We start from the raw sequence: 27,361 nt of genomic DNA on the forward strand, positions 1-27,361 counted from the left end.
TTCAAGAAGAGGAGTAGGGATAACCCTAATAACTATAGGCCGGTGAGTCTCACTTCTGTTGTGGGCAAAATCTTAGAGAGAATTGTAAGGGATAGGATTTATGAACATCTGGATAGGAATAATGTGATCAAGGATAGTCAGCATGGTTTTGTGAAGGGCAGGTCGTGCCTCACAAACCTTATTGAATTCTTTGAGAAGGTGACTAAGGAGGTGGATGAGGGTAAAGCGGTAGATGTGGTGTATATGGATTTTAGTAAGGCGTTTGATAAGGTTCCCCATGGTAGACTACTGCAAAAAATACGGAGGTATGGCATTGAGGGTGAGTTGGAGGTTTGGATTAGGAGTTGGCTGGCTGGAAGAAGACAGAGGGTAGTAGTTGATGGCAAAGGTTCATCTTGGAGTGCCGTCACTAGCGGTGTCCCGCAAGGATCTGTTTTGGGACCATTGCTGTTTGTCATTTTTATAAATGACCTGGAGGAGGGGTTAGAAGGTTGGGTGAGCAAGTTTGCGGATGATACGAAAGTCGGAGGAGTTGTAGACAGTGAGGAAGGATGTGGCAGGTTACAGCGGGATATAGATAAGCTGCAGAACTGGGCAGAAAGGTGGCAAATGGAGTTCAATGTAGCTAAGTGTGAGGTGATTCACTTTGGTAAGAGTAACAAAGAGATGGGGTATTGGGCTAATGGTCGGATACTTGGTAGTGTGGATGAGCAGAAGGATCTTGGTGTCCATGTACACAGATCTCTGAAAGTTGCCACCCAGGTAAATAGTGCGGTGAAGAAGGCATATGGCGTACTGGCTTTTATTAGGAATTCAACAGGTGGGAGTGAGGACTGCAGATGCTGGAGATCAGAGCTGAAAATGTGTTGCTGGAAAAGCGCAGCAGATCAGGCAGCATCCAAGGAGCAGGAGAATCGACGTTTCGGGCATGAGCCCTTCTTCACAGCAACACATTTTCAATTCAACAGGTGGTCCAATCTGCACTGTCTTATCTGATTATAAGGAAGTGACGACTGCAGATGCTGAAGATCAGAGTTGAAAAATGTGGCATTAGAGAAGCACAGCAGGTTAGGAGAATTGATATTTCATGCATAAGCCCAGCATCCTGATCAAGGACATATGCCCGAAAGGCTGATTCGCCTGCTCCTCGGATGTTGCCTGACCTCCTATCTGATTATGCTCAACCTCCCCACCTGCTGTTGGGAGACCTATACATTTCACACCGTAACACTGACTGTGAGACAGTAAACTGTGAATTGCAAGTCTACTGCTCCTTATACAGCCTGCTGCCCTTACATTTGACTGACTTCATTGGAATGGGGAAGTAGTTAGGATTTACAATAAACAGCAATTTATCATTTATCAGCCAAGTGAAAATTCCAACTGTGGAGCTCAGAGTAATCATGGTTGGACTGTAACCAGAGACTCATCTCAACACGTGCCTAATAATAGAGCCAGTACAACTATATCATTCATTGTAACTGAATTATGATCATTCTGATTTAAGATTACAATTGGATAAACCATTCAGAATCGGTTGTATTACCTGCTGCATTCCTTTGTTTTCTCATATTCTCCTGAGCCTGTGCCTATTTCAGGAACCTTGTCAGTTAGTGCGGTTTCAGTTTATTTTCAATGGTTGCTTTGGATGGCACACTTGGCAGCTGCAGCCTAACTGAGGAGGGGAATTAACATCCTGCAGATCTGCACAGGCCACAGCTATAAAGTCTGAATTGCTGGCTGATAGGGGGGTTGTTGATAATTCATTAGCATCTGACATACTGGTAGAAGAGGATTGCTAATTCTCATTGGAGTCATTCTTGGATGTTTAAACAAGTGATGCTTCTGACCAGGTATCACTGTATCATGTCCGAGAGTGTAGTGCTGGAAAAGCACAGCGGGTCAGGCAGCATCTGAGGAGGTTCCTGCTCCTCAAATGCTGCATGGCCTGTTGTGCTTTTCCAGCACTACAATCTTGGCTCTGATCTCCAGCATCTTTAGTCCTCACTTTCTCCTCTCTGTATAATGTCACAACTACGGAAGCTGTGGGGTTTTTTTATTTATTCACAGGATGTCGGCATCACTGGCTACGCCAGCATTTATTGCCCATCCATAATTGCTCCTTTGGAGGTGCTGGTGAACTGCCTTCTTACACTCTGCATTCCATGTAGTGCATGCACACTATTCTGTTAGGAAACAGATTCTGGGGTAAAGGTTAGTCTCCTATGGTTGAGAATCTTTTGTGTGTGAGCTCAATTGTTGTTTGAAATGTTCAGGAGAGAACCCATGGTTAGACGTGGATAAAAACCAAGAACAGGGAAAAGATGGAAATATTTTCACCATCTTTTCTCTCTTCTTCCATGGTCCCTCTCTGCCATTTAACTCCAATTCTCAACCTCCTTCTCACTCAAACCCAAGATCTTTACAAGATTGGCTTGTCTTCCATTACTTCAAGTCCCCTAATTCACAACTGTTATATCCCAGCTCGTCAGTTCCCGGCTTTAGTGAAATAGAGATCTCTTTATTCAGCATTTATGATACGAGAGAAGTCCCTCATAGCCCATTGATCCAACTGCAAGAGCATTTAATTCAAGACATAAAGGGAGTTCAATCTGAATGGAGTGTTGCTAATGCACAAACTGCCATCACTTACCTACCTGCAAATCCAGTATTTTATATTGTAAACAAACTTGGTGCATAATAGCTGTCCATAGAATGTAATTAGCAAATGGCTGATGCATCAAAAAGACATTAGCACCATTATGATATAAATTATTTGGAACAATCAAGTACCATCTAAATTTTGCAGCTATCCATTTGCACACTATAGCCAAAAATGTAATTTTTAAAAATTCATCCACAGGATGAGTATTTCTGGCTAGGCCAGCATTTTATTGTCCATCCCTAATTGCCAGAGTGCAGTTAAGAGTCAATTACATTATTAAGGGTCTGGAGTCACATGTAGGCCAGCCCAGATAAGGACAATAGTTCCCTTCCCTAAAGGACATCAGTAAACAAGTTGGATTCTTCCAACAATCAACAAATTTCATGATTATCATTAGACTCTGAATTTCAAATTCTGCTATCTACCATAGCAGGATTTGAACCCAGGTTCCCAGAACATTACTGGATCTCTGGATTAATAGATTAGATTCCCTACAGTGTGGAAACCAGGCCCTTCAGCCCAATAAGTCACACCGACCCACTGAACAGTAACCCACCCAAAACCATTCCCCTCTAATTAATGCACCTAACACTATGGACAACTTAGCATGGCCAATTCACCTGACCTGCACATTTTTGGACTGTGGGAGGAAACCAGATCATCCAGAGGAAACCCACACCAGACTCTGGGAGAATGTGCAAACTTCAGACAGACAGTCGCCCGATGCTGGAATCAAACCCAGCCCCTGGCACTGTTAGGCAGCAGTGCTAACCACTGAGCCACTATGCCATCCCAATGATAATACCATGAAGCCACTAGACCATAGTCTAGTGATAATACCATTAATTTCCCTAATTTAAATGTTTAGTAGTGCATTATTGAATTGGATTCCAGAATCCAAAGTGGAAATTTGGAAATAATGATGATTTCATGCATTAGACCAGTAGAGAACCACAAAACAATAAAACACAGAAGGGCACCTTGCAGACTTTCATCCATGTACCATCTCTTTGCCAGAACAATCCCACTCCCCTGCTCTTTCCCCATAGCACTGTAATATTTTTTCCTGATCAAGTATTTACCCAATTCCCTATTGAAAGTTATTATTGAATCTACTTCTTTACACTTTCAGGTAATGCATTCTGAACTTGCTGTGTTCAAAAACATGTTTCTACAGTTGCCTCTGGTTCTCTTGTTAATCATGTCTAGTTTCAGCTGAATGTGTGCAATGGTTCAATCTTAGGATCTTTGACTTGTCTCAACATGTCATTAGAATCTCAACTGATTACTGCTTGAAGCTCTGTTATCAGTGTGTTTGCATTGTCTTCATCATTTCAAATTATGACAACTGTTTAAATTTAGCACTGGTCATAGAATTTTGTCAGGGCAGTGACTGTCCCCCTGCAACCCAGTCCCAAACATAGGGCTAAAACAGACTAACATCTGTTGACACGAGGAAGTGAACAGTTACTTTCTATGGTGTGCTACTCTACGATTGTATCATTCGGTGGGTTTGCACCAGGGCAAGATGGACTTCAGTAAGTGGGTGAGAGCTTGGAGCTAAAGGTTTGGGAGTCCATTTATGCATGGGCATATGATTTGTTTTAGGTCAAAAGTCAAGGTTAACTTTTATATGAGTTCAAATAATACCAAACATATATGGGACATTACATATACACATTGAAACATATAAATATGCAAATTAGAAGCTGGAGTAGGCCACTCAGTCTCTTCAGCCTGATTCTCCATTCAATGAGATCACCTCAGCTTCACATTCCAGCCTTGCCCAATACTTTTCCGACATCTGCTTCACGGGAATGTATTTACCTGTACCTTAAAAATATACAAGATTCTGCTTGTCACATTCTGTCATGATCTGTGAAGCAGCATAACTATATATATAACTCATAACTGACCAACAAAATAATCCAGTTGCAGATCTAATTCATAAATTGAAAGCTATTAAATTAATAGTAAATGGAAAGGATAGTAAGTTTATCTTGGTATGACATCACACTTTAACAAGGTTGTGCGAAATATACATTTGAGGATGAAGAAACTGACATGTTGGTATCAGTTTTAAAACAGATTGTTAAATTATTGCATTTATGAATAATCAGCAATCATAGTCTAGCTTTTATGTTTGAATTGAATTGAATTTATTGTCACGTGTACCAAGGCACAGTGAAAAGCTTTGTCTTGCGAGCAATACAGGCAGATCACAGAGTTAAGTAGCATAGATAGTAAATAATAGGTAAACAGCAGCAAAAACAAAAACACAGGTACAGGCGAATGTAAAGAGTTTGTGAGCCCATTCAGTATTCTAACAACAGTAGGGTAGAAACTGTTTTGAAACCAGCTGGTGCGTTTTATCAGTGCCCTTCCTTCTATAAGATCTGTCTATTACAAAAGTAGCTTTTTGCCTGTGGACTTGAATTTCCAGAAACATTTCAGCATGCACAGCTTACGTGGCAACACAGCAAGCTGCATTGTTGTGATGCTTGCTTCTATTTGGAGTACAAGATTTTCATTCTTTCATGATATGTGAGCACTGTTAGTGAGGACATTGTTTATTGCCCAATCCAAAATGCCCTTGAGAAGATTATTCTGAAGTGATGCAGTCAACATGATACAGGTACATCAAAGTGATGCTTGGAAGGGATATTCAGGATTTCATCCCAGTGACAGTGAAGGACAGGCAATGTAGTTCTAACTCAAGTTGGTGTTTGGTTTGGAAATACCGGTTTCCTTCTCCGCTCATCCCAATTATATTTGGTGATACTTCCATATGATTGCTGCTTCTAGATGGTTGGGGATTTCTATTCACCCTGTCTGTGCCTCTAAGAATCTCAAATACCCAAATCAATTCCCCTCTCAGCTTTGTCTGTTCCAAAGAAAACATCATGAGCTTAGCCAACCTCTCATTGCTAAACTACTCCATCCCAGCCAATATCTTAAGTGGCTCTTCTCTGCACCCCCTTCAATGCAATCACATCCTTCCTATAGTATAGTGACCAGAACTGCACACAGTACTCCATCTGTGGACTAACCAAAGTGTTGTACAGCTCCAACATAACCTCCCTGCTATTATAATCTATGCCATAACTGATAAAGACAAGTGTTCTATATGCCTCTTAATTATCATATCAATCTATCCAGTCACCTTCAGGGATTTTGCACAAATACCCCAAGATCCATCTGCTCCTCTGAGTTCCTAGTGTCCTACCATTCATTGAGTGCTCCCTTGTCTTGTTACTTCATCCAAAGTGCATCCCTCACACTTACCAGAGTTAAATTTCACCTGCAACTGATCTGCCCAATCCATTTACAATCTTCTTCCTCACTCTCAATCATCTAAGCCAATCTTTAAGTCATCTGCAAACTCACCTACCAGCCCCCACACTCTCATCTACATTATTTCTGATTAAAGAACCCGTTGTTCAATTGCAGTCTCCAGTGACATAAACAGCCTTCTACCACCACCCCACCTCCTGTCACTTCACTAAGTCAATTCTGGTTCCAACTTGCTAAGTTATCCTGGACCCTGTGTACTTTTACCTTCTTCATCAGTTTCCCATGTGGAACCTTGTCTGAGGACTTGCTAAAATCCATATAAACTAGATCAACTGCACTACCCTCACCATACATCTGGTTACTTCCTCAAAACATTCGCTTGAATTGTTAGGCATGATGTCCCCTTGGCAAGGCATGCTATCACTGACCAAATATTACATCTCCAAGTGAAGATTAATTGTCTCCTTCAGAATTTTCTCCAATATTGCCACCTCCCTTGTCTCAAGAGAGTCATTAAGAATTTGGGTTAGAACTACAATAACTTCCTCCCTTGTCTCCCACAGCAGCCTGATATAAGACCCACCTGGAACTGGGGATAGATTCATTTATAAGCCTGCCAGAACCTCCAATACCTCCTCACTCACTACATCAAACTGCTCAAGAACCTTACAGTGCCTCTTCCTGAACTCTGTATATCCATCCTCCTTCTCTTATTTGCCAGTGTTTTTTACATAAATCCCCACATGCCCTCTCCTGCTTCAATTGCTGCCCCAAAGTTCTCTAATCACCCCCGCTTCTGGTTTCTCTCATGTCCTGATGCTTCCTCACACCATGCCCAACATTATCTCATATCCTCACATTCTCTGCCTCTGTTTTCATCACTGTCCCAATGTTTCTGCAACATTTGCAATAATTGTTGGAGTGGGTGGTACTTGGTAAATAAATTATCTAAACATTGCTTGCCAATTCTGACGCTGCTGATGCAACGTATATCAGAGCATTTAGAATTTCAAAAGTTTTAACTAAAAATATCCATGTGAAATACCCTCACAAATTCTCAGTAATAAAATAAATCTGCTAATCTTCATGATTAATCAGACAATAACCGATTTCATTCAGTCGGACTATTGCGTGCAAATCTGGTCTCCTTCCTATCGGAAAGATGTTGTGAAACTTGAAAGGGTTCAGAAAAGATTTACAAGGATGTTGTCAGGGTTGGAGGATTTGAGCTACAGGGAGAGGCTGAACAGGCTGGGGCTGTTTTCCCTGGAGCGTCGGAGGCTGAGGGGTGACCTTATAGAGGTTTACAAAATTATGAGGGGCATGGATAGGCTAAATAGACAAAGTCTTTTGCCTGGGGTCGGGGAGTCCAGAACTAGACGGCATAGGTTTAGGGTGAGAGGGGAAAGATATAAAAGAGACCAAAGGGGCAACTTTTTCACGCAGAGGGTGGTACGTGTATGGAATGAGCTGCCAGAGGATGTGGTGGAGGCTGGTATAATTGCCACATTCAAGAGGCATTTGGATGGGTAATGAATAGGAAGGGTTTGGAGGGATATGGGTCAGGTGCTGGCAGGTGGGACTAGATGAGTTGGGATATCTGGTCGGCATGGACAAGTTGGACCGAAGGGTCTGTTTCCACGTTGTACAACTCTATGACTCTATGACTCTATAACATATATCTGAAGGAAAAGTGAACAGAATTCAGTTAATTTCTACATTCTAGTTATTGCATAATGTTCAATTCATCCAGGTACAAATATTATGTCTTGTGTGAACATTCTATGCCTCAATTCACATTTCTTGCCACAAGAACATGAAGAGCAGGGGAATATTGAAGCAATGTCTTGTGGTAGAAACATGAAAATACTTTACATCATTTTACTCAAACATTGCTCCTGTTTTAAGTGTATAATCGCCCTGTTCTCAAATTGGAAAGCAAGGGTGAATGAAGGTTGAAAATGGGTCAAAGCTCAATTGTTAATCAACTCCACTCGTGCAAGATGCCAGTTTTTTAAAAAATAATTTGTGGACCTTGCTTTCTGTGGAACAGATTTTTGTTCCTTTCCTGATAATTGTGGCTTAACAATTATCGGAATCTAGAATAATGATAGGCTAAATTTCCATGGTCATCTACTAGCAGGTCTGCGTGGGGCGGAAGGGCAGATCCATAAAATTCCTCAGCTGGTCCTCCCTGCATCCTTCAGCCTGTCCTGACTTACCAATTGTTTGATGGGGTGCAGCAGAGGCAGTGCTGTGCCACAGGCCAGACTTAGACAAGGAGGAGGTTGGAAGAATGCAACAAATCAGGCAGCATCAGGAGGTGGAGAAGTCAATGTTTTAGGTGTAACCCTTCATCAGGACTGGGGATGGGTGTAAGGGGAGCTGCAGATAAAGAGGGGGGTTGGGTAGTTAGGGATAGGTGAACACAGGTAAAGTGTATGACCTGGATGGTCGACGGGAGGAATGAATTGGTTGGCAACTGAAAGGAAGGGTCAATCAGAGGAATGGAAGAGAGGGGGAGGGGGTTAGAAAGGGAGTCGGGGGATTGGAAAGGAAGTTATTTGAAATTGGAGAACTCAATGTTGAGTCTCCCCAACTGTAGGTTGCCCAGGCAGAAGATGGTGTTGTTCTTCCAATTTCCAGTCTGATTTGTTGTGGCAATGGAAAAGGTCAAGGATGATCATGTCGGAAACAGAGTGGGAAGGGGAATTAAAATGGGCGGTGACAAGTCAGCCTCTGCGGGCCCAGTGGAGATGCTCGGTAAAATGTACCCTGAATTTACAATTTGGTCTCACCGATGTAGAGAAGACCACATCAGGCTGAAGGCAGCCCTCCACTCTCACTCCCAACAGAGACCCTTGGCCATGTATGGGCTGCCTTCCAACCAATTTCAACTTTGAAGGTTGGTAGGGGCAGTTTGCCTTCCTTTCTGCATTGGCCATATGTCCCCTTACCCAGGTCTGCCTCTGAGAGGGGGTCTCTCCCCACCCTCAGCCTCACCATCAAAAGAAACAAGTCGCTTGCCGCATGTGTCCCCCGCACCTACTTAATGCTGGACTCTAGGACTTGAGATCTGGAGATTGCGTGTAGTCCCAGTTTTAGTTACCTTTGCTGTTGCTGAGACCAAAAAGCTGCCAGCTAACCAGATTTTTTAGTCAATCTTGCAAGTGGAATTTCCACCGAAATGAAAGTTGCATCTTCAGTCAATTATCTGGAGCATTAAATACCTGCAGGGCTGTTGTGATCAGCACAAGTGGAAAATACTACATCTGAAAAAATCCTGCCTCACTTCTCTATAAAAGATACTTTTCTGTCCTATGAATACTATCTAAACTATTACAACAAAGCAGCATAACTGGGCCTTGCTGTTATGAAGGTGTAGGTGTGTACTCTACCTTAGAGAGAGAGTGAAAGCTGGCAAGGACTGACTGAAAGCACAGAGTGTGCTGAACAATTTAAAAATGTAACATTTGGTTGTGAAACAAATATCTGGGGATGCATTGCCATGATACACAACAAACTTGAATTTGGGCAATCAGTTTAAATTATGCCCCAAGAAACCAAAATCCAATCAAATTTGAATTTTAATGTTTTGATGACATTAACCAATGTGACAGTCCGATGTTTTGGGGGATATGAAATTGGGTATTTTGAACAGTTGGGGAGAATGGCAAACAGCAACCAAGCACAAATCGACTGCCAGCAGACTAGCTCTCTGAAAGGTACCTGTCCATAAGAGATTTGTGCAGCAGAAGACTGAAGATGACCCAGAAAAATCTACAGAGGAAAATCTACAATGGAGAATTGACACAGCTGGCTGGTTTTGAAATTTGAATTTTTTTGTAAATCTTAATCGGGGATTTTGTCGGACCAGTATTGTAGATTGGGAAGTAAAAGACAGGTTGAAGAGGAAGGAGTTCTAAATAGTTGTTGTCTAATGTTCTCTTTTGGACTTAAAGAATATAAATTATTACATTTTTCTTTAAATTGTGACCTCTGGGATAGTTCTTTGTCTCTCGAAATTTAGCAGATTACAGCACAAGGTGAGCTTCTCTGTGTGCCTGGTTTAAATTGGCAGAGGGGTTTACTCCGTGTCATAACAATGTGAAGACATCTTCTTTGAGATTTGTATTAAAATTTTTGTGGATGATGGAGAGAATACGTACAGCACAAAACACACATTTCTAAGCCCAAATTCCTTAGCTAGAGGGAAAGGCTATAGAGTTTTGCTGTTAAAAAGAAACATTAAAGACAGTACAAGGGGGTAACATACTGTACAATTAATTAAAATGAAAACATTTTTCTTTCCTGAATGGTTTTAATTGGTTGACACAAAAATAACAGTCTTGCATTGATTTGATTTGTAACAGTTTGAATCCAGATCACCGTCCTTTGGATAATAAATTATTCAAACAGCCCTTTAAGGTGCTGTATCAGAAAGGAAAGACCTTTAACTCAACAGCTGCCAATAAATTCAAGCTTTTTTTGTTAGAAGTAATATTTAACACTTCATTTATTTTTATGCTACTTATGCAGAAGCTATCAAAAAAGCCAGTGCCTGCTTAGATTACTGAAAAGGCCAGAGTTTAGTGTTATACCCATGGTCACAAACTGGTACCAGGGAAACAGAGCAGCAAGAAGCAGCAGTGCCAATATCATAAACAGGGCTCTAACCCTATACAAAGCCAGTCTGTTCAACACTTGTCTAGCTTTCTGCAAGCAAGATGAGAAGTTCCTGTCTCTTCTCGTAATAATACTGACTAATTTAAGGGGTATATGAAATCACAACAGTGCCAAAAGACTGTATTTCACCAAGAGTACATAATACATTATGTTGCAGCATAATCAATTAAAACTCATGTGACCAAGGACACTTTGTCTGCATCATTTATTTTTGTCACATTTATCTGATCAACATTTCTCACTCAGAAAGACATAATTATAGCCTGGCAAGTCTACAAAGGCAGTTTCATCGTAAATTCATCAATTATAATGCAAATTTACATGAAAAACATTTAAAAGATACAACAATAATGACACTGATTATGTTTGAACATCATGGTTCTGAAAGGATGAAATGGACATTCTGTGATGTGCACGCAACATTTACTTTCCTAAAGGAGCCATAGTTCATTCGAAGGTTCACTTTTTTTGTCATTGGTACATTGGAATCAGGATTATCTTCAGTTAGAATACTGTATTCCAAAATAATAATGTAACCCACTGGATACATAATTACAATGTACTACTTATTGATTATAGAGGGTCGTATGGCACAGTGGATAACATCTCTGCCCTGGGACCAAAAGCTCTGGGCTTAAGGACTACACCACGACTTCAGAGCCAAGCATGGTGTATTCATAATGTATATTCATGACCATAAATCTCAAGAGCCTACAAATTCTTCTAACATATGCCAATGCTGAGTGGTAAGAGTGGGAGAGATTTCTGGTGAATCATATGACTGGGGGATCTGCCATCAATATCCATAACCCATGACTATAACATGAATACAAGAAGTATGTGGTGTCACAGCAACATGGACACACTGATTGATCTGCAACAGGGACGGGGTGTGCCATAGGTTTTCATGAGTTGGTCAAGAGCATGACTGTTTGGGGGCAGAGAAAAGATTATGTCCAACCAAAGGATATTAATGGTCATGTTATTACTCACTCTACTTAGGAAAAATTCAGGAGCAGCTCTGGCAGATGCCTTGGTGTCGGACTTTGTGCCAGCTGGCCTGGTCCAGGAATAAAAAATGACAAGGGACTTGAGGAAAGAGTGAATTAGGCATTAGAAAGGGAAGTGTGAACTATGGGTAATGAACTATGAATACTGTGCCACTATTTCTATTTATAGAATCCTTACCTAAAGCCAAAGATCAAAGTAATTAATTTACCAGGTCATCCAAACCCCACAAAATACATCTTTGAGATATATAAAATTCAATTTCAGAACTGTACCATTGAGTCTTATCATGAAGTTTCCATCTTCCACTTACTGTTCAGGTCAACACAACAGTATTATAACTAAATTCACTAACAGGTAAAGATTTTTTTCCCTAATTTACATTAGTCTATTCCTGTACACATTGCATTAGAAAATGGAAATAAAAGATGAAAAGAAACATAAAGAGTAATTGTAAGCAAGTTAAAGCTGATCCAATGCAATTGGATGGCCACTTCTGTTTTATTAACTGTCATTATCTACTGCTGCTCCTACATCTACATCCTGACATAAAGTCAATCAATCGTATCTGTTTGCCTACATAAACTAATCTTCCCCTATTTACACCAAGGGTTTCTGTCTGATGGCATAATAAGTACACTAGAATAAGAACAAAGATAGTCTTGAGCAGACATCATTCATCACTGAGTAACCCCTCACTTTCAGCATTTGTACTGACCAAGTGAAAATATCTGAAGAATTATGGGATTGTTCAATTTGAAATTTATGCACATTGTCATCAGTCATACAATGGAGAAGATAATACAATACATGCAACTGTTTTTCTTTACAGTGCTAGAGGTATGCAGACAATTGTATTTACATCATTCATTGTTATGCATCTGTTTATCAGTGGGGGAAGAGTGGGCAGAAATTAAGCTTCATCGATGCCACTCAAAGGTTAACAAACCCCTCCATAAAATGGAGGAGTGCTTTGAGATACACACAGAATGGAATACGACTGAAACCATTAATGGCAGCAACATCACAGGCTGGAGATCTAAATTCTGTGACGTTACTTTGGAGGCCCTTTGTACAATTGTGGACAACATGAAACCTTCTTTCCTCTAGGACATAGCTGTAGTGCAATGGATGCCAGGAATTTAACTCCCAGCACTTAATTGCAATACAGGGACAAGTTTCATAAACTCACCATCATTGTTGCAGTTAAATTATTGCTCACTTATTCACTGCTCACAACCTTAACAATCCCCTTCAGTGTACCTTCTTCCTCTCACACACTGGGCATTCCATTTTCACTATTACTTTCCCACACCTTTTATGTCACACAGTGAAGATAAGCTATTTGACGAAAAAGACATTCTTGAAATATCTTACGACACTAGGACCTGATGAGGTGTACCCTAGAACTCTGTGGGAAGATAGGGAAATGATTGCTGACCCTCTTACTGAAATATTTATATCACTGATACTCACAGGTGAGGTGCCGGAAGACTGGAGGTTGGTTAACGTGGTGCCACTGTTTAAGAAAGGTGGTAAAGACAAGCCAGGGAACTATAGACCAGTGAGCCGGATGCTGGTGGTGGGCCAGTTGTTAGAGGGAATCCTGAGGGACAGGATGTATATTTATTTGGAAAGGCAAGGACTGATAAGGGATTGTCGGCATGGCTTTGTGTTCAGGAAATCATGTCTTACAACCTTGATTGAGTTTTTTGAAGAAGTAACAAAGAGAATTGATAAGGGCAGAGTGGTAGATGTGATCTATATGGACTTCAGTAAGGTGTTTGACAAGGTTCCCCATGGAAGACTAGTTAGCAAGGTTAGGTCTCACGGAATACAGGGAGAACTAGCCATTTGGATACACAACTGGTTCAAAAGGTAAAAGACAGAGGGTGGTGATGGAGGGTTGTTCTTCAGATTGGAGGCCTGTGACCAGTGGAGTGCCACAGGGATCGGTGCTGGGTCCACTACTTTCTATCATTTATATAAATGATTTGGATGTGAGCATAAGAGGTACAGTTAGTAATTTCGCAGATGACACCAAAATTGGAGGTGTAGTGGACAGCGAAGTAGGTTACCTCAGATTACAATAGGATCTGGACCGGATGGGCCAATGGGCTGAGAAGTGGAAGATGGAGTTTAATTCAGATAAATGCGAGGTGCTGCATTTTGGGAAAGCAAATCTTAGCAGGGCTTCTACACTTAATGATAAGGTCCGAGGGACTGTTGCTGAATAAAGAGACCTTGGAGTGCAGGTTCATAGCTCCTTGAAAGTGGAATCGCAGGTAGATAGGATAGTGAAGAAGGCATTTGGTATGCTTTCCTTTATTGGTCAGAGTATTGAGTACAGGAGTTGGGAGGTCATGTTGCGGCTGAACAGGACAATGGTTAGGCCACCATTGGAATATTGCATGCAATTCTGGTCTCCTTCCTATCGGAATGATGTTGTAAAACTTGAAAGGGTTCAGAAAAGATTTACAAGGATGTTGCCAGGGTTGGAGGATTTGAGCTATACAGTGAGGTTGAATAGGCTGGGGCTGTTTTCCCTGGAGTGTCAGATGCTGAGGGGTGACCTTATAGAGGTTTATAAAATCATGAGGGCCATGAATAGGATAAATAGACAACGTCTTTTCCCTGGGGTGGGGAAGTCCAGAACTAGAGGTCATAGGTTTAGGGTGAGAGGGGAAAGATATAAGAAAGACCTAAGGGGCAACATTTTCACGCAGAGGGTGGTACATGTATGGAATGAGCTGCCAAAGGAAGTGGTGGAGGCTGGTACAATTGCAACATTTAAAAGGCATCTGGATGGGTATATGAATAGGAAGGATTTGGAGGGATATGGGCCGGATGCTGGCAGGTGGGACTAGAGGTTGGGATACCTAGTCGGCATGGACAAGTTGGACCGAAGGATCTGTTTTGGTGCTGTACATCTGAATGACTATGACACTCATTAACAATCCCTTCCATCCTGCAGAAGAAGCTGCGTACATTCTGAGGCAAAGGTTACCACATGAAGGTGGCCAGGTACAAGGAAAGCTTGGTAGAAGGATGCTTGTCACACTGATGGTGGCAGCCAACAATGACGGAAACATTGTGCAGGCTTCTTCTTACCTAAATCTGTTTTCCTCTTACCTCTAGCGCTTTTATGCACCCTGCAAATGATGTTAGCATCCAGTTCTTTCTTTGTTCTCCCTTCACATCAAAAGTTGGCTCTCTTTTTAATTTCAGGTATTGAGACAATGGGTGCCCTGAACTCAAATTAGGAAAAGGAAGTCAGACTTCCTGAATGTGCAGCATCACTTGATCTGACTCCAGTACACACCAGTTCAGAGAATGGCACCATAGAAGCTCTATAGTTTAGGAAGTAATGAACTTGCCTTCACCATCAAAAACCTTTTCTCCACAGTCAGGAATAAATTTCCCAAGTAGCAAGACAGACCAATCTCGAAAAATAAACTGGCAAATAATTGGGTGCTGAGTGTAAGAGTCCTGCAAATCAGTGGTTCCTCAGTAACACAGCACACTTCAATGAAACAAACAATTCCACAACATGCCTACACTTTTCAGCTGAATTAATTGCTCATAAACATACATTTACTTGCATTTACTGTGGTTACAGTCTTACTAGAGAGGTTTACAACATAATGCATGCAACAAGCTAAAGAAGGATCAAATGCATCAATGTTTCATGTTTCTTTTAAAATGATTTTCATTACCTTTGTACGAAGTTTTGTGGCACACTACTTTAAAATAACACTGCAGGACCTATCCACTCAGTCAGGACAACATTTGATTGACGAGTCACAGTCACAGAAATGTACAGCATGGAAACAGATCCTGTGTCCAACCCATCCATGCCGACCAGATATCCCAACCCAATCTAGTCCCTCCTGCCAGCACATGGCCCATATCCCTCCAAACACTTCCAATTCACATACCCATGCAGATGCCTTTTAAATGTTACAGCTGCACTAGCCTCCACCACTTCCTCTGACAGCTCGTTCCATACACGTACCACCATCTGCGTGAAAAGTTGCCCCTTAGGTCCCTTTTAAATCTCTCCCTGCTCACCTGAAATCTATGCCGTCTAGTTTTGGACTCCCCGACCCCAGGGAAAAGACTTCGTCTATTTATCCTATCCATGCCCCTCATGATTTTACAAACCTCTATAAGGTCACCCCTCAGTTTTCGATGCTCCAAGGAAAACAACCCCAACTTATTCAGCCTCTCCCTATAGCTCGAATCCTCCAACCCTGGCAACATCTTCGTAAATCTTTTCTGAACCCTTTCAAGTTTCATAACATCCTTCCGATAGGAAGGAGACCAGAATTGCATGCAATATTCCAAAAGTGGCCTAACCAACATCCTGTACAGCTGCAACATGATCTCCCAACTCTTATAGTCAACGCTCTGACCAATAAAGGAAAGCATACCAAAAACGTTTTTCAGTATCCTATCTACATGCAACTCCACATTCAAGGAGCTACAAACATGCACTCTTTGTTCAGCATAATTCCCGAGGACCTTACCATTAAGTGTGTAAGTCCTGCTAAGATTTGCTTTCCCAAAATGCAGCACCTCGCAATTATCTAAGTTAAACTCCATCTGCCACTTCTCAGCCCATTGGCCCATCTGATCAAGATCCCATTGTAATCTGAGGTAACCTTCTTCACTGTCCACTACACCTTCAATGTTGGCGTCATCTGCAAACTTACTCACTATATCTATTATGCTCACATCCAAATCATTTATATAAAAGACAAAAAGTAGTGGACCCAGCACCGATCCTTGTGGCACTCCACTGGTCACAGGCCTCCAGTCAGAAAACAACCCTCCACCACCACTCTCTGTCTTCTACCTTTGAGCCAGTTCTGTATCTAAATAGTTCGAACTTTGTTAACTAGTCTCCCATGAAGAACCGTGTCGAACGCCTTACTGAAGTCTATATGGATCACGTCCACCACTCTGCCCTCATCAATCCTCTTTGTTACTTCTTCAAAAAACTCAATCAAGTTCGTGAGACATAATTTCCCACGCACAAAGCCATGTTGACTATCCTTAATCAGTCTTTGCCTTTCCAAATACATGTATATCCTGTCCTTCAGGATTCCCTCCAACAATTTGCCTATCACCAACATCAAGCTATCTTTCCCTGGCTTGTCCTTACCACCTTTCTTAAACAGTGGCACCACGTTAGCCAACCTCCAGTCTTCCAACACTTACCTGTGACTATCGATGATACAAATATCTCAGCAAGAGGCCCAGCAATCACTTCCCTAGCTTCCCACAGAGTTCTGATCAGGTGCTGTGGGATTATCCACTTTTACGCATTTCAAGACATCTAGCTGTCCTCCTCTGTAATATGGACATTTTTCAAGATATCACCATCTATTTCCCTACATTCTATATCTTCCATTTCCTTCTCCACAGTAAACACTGGTGCAAAATACTCGCTTAGTATCTCCCCCATCTCTTGTGATTCCAGACAAATGTTGACATTTGAGGGGCCCTATTGTCTCCCTAGTTACCCTTTTGTCCTTAATATATTTGTAAAAACCCTTTGGATTCTCCTTAACCCTATTTGCCAAAGCTATCTCATGCCCCCTTTTTGCCCTCCTGATTTCCTCTTAAGTCTACTCCAAAATTTACCAAGCATTGAACTAGTCCAATATCACAAATGATCCTGTAATAAGTTTATTTAAATACTTAAATCAGCAATTTAACTATTTCTGACTGGAACCCTATTGTAAAACACCAAACATTACACTTCTGACAAAATAATCGGCAGCCTACTGCTTTATGGTAGATGATAGATGTATTTAAACAAATTCCAAGACAACCTTTTTTGTGACAGTCTTACTACTGTTAACCACACTGCATAAAGCTCTCAGCCGATGGATTATTATAGTTCTACAATGAATTCACACCTGAGTAACCCTTAATATCTCCATCACCTGCTTCCACATTTCATTCGGTCTCAGACATTCCTTCGAATGCTGGTAAATATGACCACCCACTCTTAGAACTTGAACTAAATGCTTAGAGGATCCAGTGAAAGGCTGTACTGTGGATAATCAGGAAAAACTTTCAACTGGCTGTGAAAATCTCACACCGTTGTGCATGGAGTACATTGAAAGCACATTCAGCTTTTCACTCCTTCCATTAAAATTCATGTGTACAGGTCGCTCTGTTGTGTTCCTCTGTAACCTCGCACTATAGAAAATCACATTATGGAAAACTGCTAACGGAAATCGCGCTTTAGAAGATTACTAATAGAAAATCACTATACCTGTTCAGTAAAAAGTTTGCATTATCCAAACAAGCACAATTTGACAATCGCATTACAGCCAATTTGTGCTGACAATATGTGCATTATAGCTGAATGAGCTGTAGTCAGCAAGAGTGTGATGCTCCGACACACTCTTCTGTAAAATAGTGTACAGATTTATAAAACAAACATGGAGAAACTTTCTGGACTCAAAATGTTAACTCCATTTCTTTCTCCACAGATGCTGTCAGACCTGCTGAATTCTCTATATTTATTTCAGATTTCCCGCATCATTAGTATTTTGCTTCTATTTGAGTACAGATTTATGACCTCGTTACTCTCACTTCAGCTGTTGTTCCTTTGCTGAGTTATTGACACAGGCAGGGCTGAAGAAACCCTGCCAGGATCCTGTGTTATGCATCAGTTTATTTAAAAACAGGATCTTTACATGATTATTGGTGGCTAAATACCTGTTCTGTCAAATAGAAAATTACATTTGGCACAAAGCGCTATTGAAACATTGCCTGTTCACACCTGGTCCAGAGTGTCTGATTGAAAACAGGGCAAGTCACAGGAGCGTATAAGATCATACGAACTTACTGCACTATTTGCAGAATGAAACTTCTCAGAATGGTCAGTCCTATCACCATTTTAATAAGCTTCACCCTACCTTGATGTTTTTAAAATTTGTGCACGCTCTTTCTCCAATTACTCCTTATACTTTCTAAGAGCAGTGATCCATGCTGTGATATATTTCCTCAGCTAACACTCATCCAGGAAGTGTTGCCAATCCAACTTACTGGTTTTCTTGACAATCGTAACCACATGTATGTTATGAAGGTTTTTTTTTTGGAAAATCATAACAATATTAAACAATTAAAAGATCAAAGTAACAATCAGAGATTTACACACTTCAGTAAATATCTTGAACTATTCTGAACTCCGACTTTCAGGTCAGACAAAATGCTTGTCTCAATTCCAGCATAGTAAGTTCTGTACAAAATAAATGCCATAGACCCTTAAAACTGACACAATGTATCAGAGTTCTTGAAGTAATAAAAGTATAAAGTGAAACTTAATCCATGTATTTGATACCACTTGTGATTTATTTAACCTCATAAATGTTATTCGTGTATGGAAAGATAAAAGAAATGCATTACAGTCCAATAACTGACTTTTTGATTGATTTTCGATTGATTAGATTCCCACTTGTTTCTGTCTCCCGTCTTGCCTTTCATTAATAATACAATTCTGAACTATACACTGCTGTTTCTCCTAAACTGCAGATTCCATAACCCCCACAACATGTCCTTCAGCAGGAATTAATACACTATTGAAATCAGACCATCTCCTGCTCCAAATTCTTTTCTCTCAGTATCACAAAGCTGTAGAACCCCTCCCCTGAATTTACTCTGACTTGTTCATTGCATCTCATAATGAAGACAGTTGATGCATTAATTGCAAGCTTCCAAACTCCCCCTAGATTCTGGAAAATTCCCACGAGATTGGAAAACTGTGAATTTGGCACTTTCATTCAGGGAATGACAGAGACAGAAAGCAGGAAATGCAGGGAGAAAGCCTTACATCGTCATTGGCAAAATTCTGCAGCCTATTACTAAGGATGTAAGAGCAGGACATTTTAAAAAATCATAACACAATCAAACAAAGCCAACATGATTTTATGAAATAGAGACTGTACTTGGCAAATATAGTGGTCTGCGAGGGTATAAAAAGTAATCTGGATAAAAGGGAACTTTATATAGTAGATGTAGTATATTTGGATATCCAAATGAGTGACTTGCTAGACCATTTCTGAGGACAGTTAAGAGTCAACCACATTGCTGTGATTTCAGAGTCACATGAAGACCAGACCAACCAAAGGATATTTTTGAACTATTTAGACTTTTGGGACAATTAATGACGGCTCTCATGGCCACCATTATCAAAATCAACTTTCAATTCCAGGTTTTTAAAAATTAAATCAACTGAACTAATTAACAGAATTTAAATTCCATGAACTGTCATGGTGAGATTTGAATCCATAGTACCAGGGTACCAGTCTGGGTACCAACCTGACGAAACTCAGCAGGTCTGGCAGCATCTGTGGGAAGAAAGCAGTGTTAATGTTTCGAGAAACTCTTCAGAACCCAGACCTGCTGAGTTTCTCCAGCAATTTCTGTTTTTATTTCAGATCTTCAGCAACCACAGTTCCTTGTTTTGTATTAGCCTGGGCTTCTGGATTACTGGTACAGTGACATTACCACTACACCACCATCTTCTGAAGTGTCACCTCATGGGATATCTAAAACTAAAGGGCACAGAACTACAATAAGGAGTCTCCCTTTTAAGGCATAGATAGGAGGCATTTCTTACCGCAGGGTTCATTAAGGGCAGAGAAGGCTAAGTCTATGAAGATATTCAAGATTGAGTTAGACTAACTCTTGACGTACAAAAGAGTGAACAGTAATTGGGTACAGAGTCTATTTAAGACCACAATTAGATCAGCCATGATCCTCTTGAATGGTGAAGTTCAAGAAGCCAAACGGCCTACTCTGTTCTTATTACAACAAAGTGGGTAGTTTGCAGGATTCCCATTTCCATCTAAATAAGCCTTGCACGCAGGGTATTTCCAAACAGGTTATGGTAGTGGAATAGCAGAAAGTCAAAATAATCAGCAACATAATCTTGCTACATTTGTCAGGTATTTACATTCTGAGCCTGGCCTCATCCAATTTAGGAGAAAGTGAGGACTGCAGATGCTGGAGAACGGAACGGAATGTTTCAGAGAACATCTCTGGGACACCCGGACCAACCAACCCAACCACCCTGTGGCTCAACACTTCAACTCCCCCTCCCACTCCACCAAGGACATGCAGGTCCTTGGACTCCTCCATCGTCAGACCATAGCAACACGACGGCTGGAGGAAGAGCGCCTCATCTTTCACCTAGGAACTCTCCAACCACAAGGGATGAACTCAGATTTCTTCAGTTTCCTCATTTTCCCTCCCCCCACCTTGTCTCAGTCCCAACCCTCGAACTCAGCACCACCCTCCTAACCTGCAATCTTCTTCGTGACCTCTCTGCCCCCACCCCCACTCCGGCCTATCACCCTCACCTTATCATGCTCACCTTAACCTCCTTCCACATCTCGCATTTCCAACGCCCCTCCCCCAAGTCCCTCCTCCCTACCTTTTACCTTAGCCTGCTTGGCACACTATCCTCATTCCTGAAGAAGGGCTCATGCCCGAAACGGCGATTCTACTGCTTCTTGGATGCTGCCTGACCTGCTGCGCTTTTCCAGCAACACATTTTCAGCTCATCCAATTACCTTCCTTCTCTCTCAATGTTAGTGATGACATAGACAATTCATTTGGCATAATATTTAATAACAGGCAAATGAGAAGCATGAATGAGCAGATGATCAGAAATATATAAGACAGTGCCTCTCACGTCTGCTCGAGTATACTATAGTTTATCAGCTATTCCTTTAGACATCTTGCCATGATGTGCTAGCTTTTGCAAAATTAACAATAGGGATTTGGGAAGCTTCATATTAAGACAAACATTTTAAACAATGGCTGAATTCGAGCAATGCAATGAATGGAAACGTTTTATTTCCTCTGTGAGGAAGGAAATGTTGGAGGAAATGAGTTATGGAATGGTTTTTGAAAAAACAGAAGAAACAACGATATGTACAAGTTATGTAAGGTTTGTGAAGGTTTGTAGCTCAGGTTGAGGTTTAGGGTGTAGGTTTGCTCACTGAGCTGTAGGTTTGATATCCAGACGTTTCATTACCTGGCTAGGTAACATCATCAGTGGCGACCTCCAAGTGAAGCGAAGCTGTTGTCTCCTGCTTTCTATTTATATCTTTCTCCTGGATGGGGTTCCTGGGGTTTGTGGTGATGTCATTTCCTGTTCGTTTTCTGAGGGATTGATAGATGGCATCTAGATCTATGTGTTTGTTTATGGCGTTGTGGTTGGAGTGCCAGGCCTCTAGGAATTCTCTGGCATGTCTTTGCTTAGCCTGCCCCAGGATAGATGTGTTGCCCCAGTCGAAATAGTGGGTTTTTTTCATCCGTGTGCAGGGCTACGAGGGAGAGAGGGTCATGTCTTTTTGTGGCTAGCTGGTGTTCGTGTATCCTGGTGGCTAACTTTCTTCCTGTTTGTCCTATGTAGTGTTTGTGGCAGTCCTTGCATGGAATTTTGTAGATGATGTTGGTTTTGTCCATGGGTTGTACTGGGTCTTTTAAGTTTGTTAGTCCGCTATGTAGATGACACCTTTGTCATCACAAACGAACCAAGATAGAAGACATATTTAACATCATCAACAACACCTTCACAGGCATAAAGTTCACCAAGGAGGAAGAAACCGACAACAAACTCGGATTCCTGGAAGTCACAGTCGAAAGAAAGGAAAACGGAGAACTACAAATCTGCGTATACAGAAAACCGACAAACACTGACCAAATACTTAACTACACCAGCAACCATCCCAACACACACAAACAAAACTGTATCAGAACACTATTCCAACGAGCCACCACACACTGCAGCACAGACGAATTTCAGAAAACAGAGGAGAACCACCTATACAACGTATTCAAGAAGAACGGATACTCAAAAAATACAGTGCGCAGATTCCTCAAGAACAAACCACGACAATCAGACCAAACACAGTCAGAAACCCTAACCACCTTACCATACATCAAAGAAATTTCAGAAATGACAGCCAGAATACTAAGACGCCTTGGAATCCTAGTAGCACACAAACCCACCAACACTCTCAAACAAAAACTAATAAAACTTAAAAGACCCAGTACAACCCATGGACAAAACCAACATCATCTACAAAGTTCCATGCAAGGACTGCCACAAACACTACGTAGGACAAACAGGAAGAAAGTTAGCCACCAGGATACACGAATACCAGCTAGCCACAAAAAGACACGACCCTCTCTCCCTCGTAGCCCTACACATGGATGAAAAAAACCACCATTTCAACTGGGACAACACATCTATCCTGGGACAGGCTAAGCAAAGACATGCCAGAGAATTCCTAGAGGCCTGGCACTCCAACCACAACGCCATAAACAAACACATAGATCCAGATGCCATCTATCAACCCTTCAGAAAACGAACAGGAAATGACATCACCACAAACCCCAGGAACCCCATCCAGGAGAAATGTATAAATAGAAAGCAGGAGACAACAGCTTCGCTTCACTTGGAGGTCGCCACTGATGATGTTACCTAGCCAGGAAACGAAACGTCTGGATATCAAACCCACAGCTCAGCGAGCAAACCTACACCCTAAACAAGTTATGTGATTTTTAAAATTAATTTGTAGGATATGGATGTCACTAAGCCAGCGTCTATTGTCCATCTCTAAATTGCCCTAGAGAAGTTGGAACTAATGTAGATCATTTGGTGCGTGTACACCACCATACTGCTCAGGATGGAGTTCCAAAGTCATCTGAGCAGTAGCAGTGAAAAATCTCTGGTGTCGTTCCAAGTTGGGATGATGTGTGACATGCATGGGAAATGTGCAGGTTCCGATGATCCATGAACTGCTGCTTACCATTCTAGATGGTACAAGTTATGCATTCGAAAGGTTGGAATGAAATTTGGTGAATTTCTGAAGTGCATCTTGTAGATGGTACATACTGCTGCCCCTGGTTGTCAGTGATAAAGAGAGTGAAAGTTGAAAGTGCTGGGTGGGTTGGAGTGTTGTTGCAGTTGCACCCATCCAGGCAGGTAGGGAGTATTCCATTACACCCCTTCGAGATGGTGGAAAGGTTTTGGGGAGTCAGGAGGTGAGTTACACGCTGATGAACTTCTAGCCTCTGACCTGCTCTTGTAACCATTGTGTTTATGTGGTGAGCCCAGTGAGTATCTGGTCAATAGTAACCCCAAGGATGTTGACAGTGGGAGATTCAGTGATGGTAATACCATTAAATGTCAAGAGGCAGCAGATGGATTATTGGTCATTGCTTAGCGTTTGTGTAGCATAAATATTACTTGCTACTTGTCAGCCCAAGCCCAGATGTTGTCCAGGTCTTGTTGCATTTGAACATGGACTGCTTCAGTATCTGAGGACTTGTCAATGGTTCAGATCTGCAGTTCTCAAACTGGAGAAGCTACAAAGCAAGGCTACTCACAAGCTGAACCACACCACCAGTATGAGGTACACAGAGCTGAGTAAACACACAACCAACATATCAGATCTAAACTCTGCAGTCTTGCCACATCTTGTCAAGAATGGTGGTCGACATTTAAACAGCTCACTGAAGAAGAATGCTATACAAATATTCCCATTCCAATGACAGAGCAGCCCCACAGATGAATGTAAAATAGAAGGCTGAAGTATTTGCAACCACCTTCAGCTTGATGTGCTGAGTGAATAATCAATCACAATCTCCTCCTGAGGTCCACAGTTGCCACTCTTCAGCCAACTCAATTCATTCCACATGATAACCAAGAAATGTCTGAAGGCACTGTGTGTTCTGACAACATTTCAGTAATAGAACTGAAAACATGTGCTCCAAAATTAGCTGCAACCCTCGACATCTATTCCAGTATTCAAACAAAAATGGTTACCTGGCAAAGTGGAAAATTGCCCAAGTATGCCCTGTACATAAAAAGCAGGGTAAATCCAACCCAGCCAATCATCACTGTATCATTCTGCTCTCAATCTTCAGCAAAGAGATAGCAGGCAAAGTCACCAACTGTGTTATCAATCAACACTTACTTAACAATAACCTGCTCAGTGTTGCTCAGTTTGAGTTCTATCAGGCCCACTCATTGACCTCATTACAGCTTTGGTCCAAACGTGGACAAAGACCTCCACTCCAGAGAGGGAGTGAGGATGGCATAAAGGTAGCATTTAGTCAAGTTTGTGGCTTTAAGAAAACAGTCAATACTGCAATCAATGATAATCGGGGGAAAACATTCTACAATTTGAGTCACACTTGACACAAAGGAAGATCCTTGTTTTTCTTGATAGTTAATCATCTTGGCCATAGATCATCACTTACAGGAGTCTTTCAGGGTAATAACCTAGGCTCAACCATCTTCAGAAACTTGATCAATAACCTCCCCTCCAATTTTAAATGGGAATGTGTCAGCAATCCAAATGCAGCAAAGCTTGAACAACCTTCAAGCATGGGCAGCATGGTGGCTCAGTGGTTAACTCTGCTGCCTCACAGATCCAGGGACCCAGATTTGATTCCAGCCTCAGGAAGCTGTCTGTGAGGAGTTTGCACATTCTCCCCGTGTCTGCATGGGTTTCCTGCAGGTGCTCCAGTTTTCTCCCACAGTCCAAAAATATGCAGGTTAGGGTAGATTGGCCATACTAAATTGTGCATAGTATCCAGGGATGTGCATGGGAAATGCAAGGTTATAGGGATAGGGTAGGGGGGGTGGGTCTGGGTGGAATGCTCTTTGGAGGGCAAGTGTGGACTTGATGGACTGAATGGCCTGCTTCCACACTGTAGGGATTCTATCATTCAATGCACATAAAAGTGAGAGGTAATGACCATTTACAACAAGAGACAAACCAACTATCACATCTTGACATTCAATGGCATTACTGTCAATAATGGGCACACCACTACCTTAAAGTTCCTCTCTAAGCTACACAGCATTCTGACTAGAAAATATATTGTTGTTTCTTCAGTGTTCCTGGAACAACCCTGGAACTTACCTCCTAACAGCAGTGCTAGTGAACCTCCAGCATATGGACTACAGAAGTTCAAGAAGGTAGCTCACCACCACCTTCTCAAGGGAAATTCGAGATAGGCAGTAAATGCTGCTTCAGCCATCAATACCCATATCACATAAATAAATGAAGTAAAAACTCTGTTATATTCAGCATTCTCACCTATTTAATGTTGACAATCTAGTAAAATGGTATGTCAATTCAGAAACAGAATGAATTGTCAGACATTAGAGACCAGCTGCATTTTTCCAAGGTTGCTTTTATATTACCGTACCTTGCACTTCATCATGTCTGTGACTCTTGCCTGCATTGACTGTCCAGCTTTAGGCCTCACCAAGATGTAGATCGCTTTCACCTCAGGGCAGGACCGCAGGAGTTTCTCCACAAGTACTTTGCCCATGAAGCCAGTGGCTCCTGTGATGAGCACATTTTTTCCTGCATAGTAAGCAGCAATCGATGACATCGTGGCCAACCTTTATTTTCCCTCTCGCAGTATTCCTTAATTGAAAAGATATTAACAACATGAGTACAACTTAACATATATATCACTTGCACACTTTTAGTTCTCCTTCCTTCCCGCAGAGAGGATGATTCATAAGCATCTGCCATGAAATCATATAGGTCAATCAGAAAAAAAAGTTTGTTTTCTTAGTTCCTTCCTCCTCTGCTGTTTGAAATTTTTCTGAAAAACTGACCAACGATCAATAGGCAGTTAAGAATGGTTAGTGAAGCAGTGTAAATGCACAGGCTGAAAATACTGGGCTGGAGGTTGTATATCCAAGTTCTGGCAAACTTTCTACTTCTTTTTTGCATTAAAACAGACTGTAAAAAGAGATGGCTAAGAGAATACCAAGAGATTACTAATAAGAATAACAGGAGAAAGCTTTATTATATGAATACATTATGCAATAAGTCAGTTGGATATGCATGTATGAACAAAAATAATTCATCTATTTGCAATGTAAGCAAAAAGGCAAGAAATTAGCTGGGTTGCAGATGTTACATAAGATATCAGCATTATACAGCATTACTGAAGAATCCTGTCTACAACAATGAATCTTGTATTTTTTACTGAGAAGAAAAACATTGGTGAAGTTTAAGACCTTTTAATTAATATCACTGTTACTCTTACAATGTAATTACCATATATACTCATTTAAAAGTCAAACTTTTAGACTTTTTTTAAGATTTAATTTATTGGGACAACTATTTCATGGCTACTACTTTTGAGGGGCTGAAATTCATGCTACCGTCCAAAATACCTTATCATTAGCAGGAGCCCAACTGGTCTCCAAACAAATAAAGTGAAAAACATGACGAATTACAGTAATTACCGGATAAAGACGATAGAACCAAGCATGAGTTAGTAAGCTTTTATTTATACATACAAAAGGTGAATAAGAAATATAAAACAGCTTTAAATCACAATTACATGGTATACTTTAAATTAAACATGTCAAATATAAAAGTTCATTGAAATCCTGCAAAATCACCCTGTTCAACATCCTCAGCACTGAATAAAGCTTCATAATCATCAGGATGAATGATATCATTGCATGAATCCGCTTCATCTTCGCTGTCCGTAGTTAGAGGTAGCACATCATCTACTTCTTCTTCTTCATCTATGTCATCCCATAGATAATCACCCTTTGTACCAGCCAATGCATTCGAAATTCCACATTTCTTGAATGATTTAGAAAGAGTATCAGCTTTTATTTCCTTC

The 27,361-nt window shown here is 41.2% G+C and overlaps 1 protein-coding gene across 4 annotated transcripts in view; it reads right to left on the reverse strand.

Moving 5' to 3' along the window:
• The window catches only part of LOC122559658 (fatty acyl-CoA reductase 1), a 196,236-nt gene that overhangs the window by 107,763 nt on the left and 61,112 nt on the right, over window positions 1-27,361 (reverse strand). For all 4 annotated transcript variants that reach the window (XM_043709498.2, XM_087997232.1, XM_087997231.1 and 1 more), the window contains exon 2: window positions 25,913-26,136. In XM_043709498.2, the coding sequence (XP_043565433.1) occupies window positions 25,913-26,101 (189 nt within the window). In that variant the 5' untranslated portion in view covers window positions 26,102-26,136. The remainder of the gene's footprint in view (window positions 1-25,912; window positions 26,137-27,361) is intronic.

This window comes from Chiloscyllium plagiosum, unplaced genomic scaffold (genome assembly GCF_037043375.1).
Source record: "Chiloscyllium plagiosum isolate Xiang-an unplaced genomic scaffold, Cpla_swu_hap1 HiC_scaffold_19, whole genome shotgun sequence".
NCBI classification, from domain to species: Eukaryota; Metazoa; Chordata; class Chondrichthyes; order Orectolobiformes; family Hemiscylliidae; genus Chiloscyllium; species Chiloscyllium plagiosum.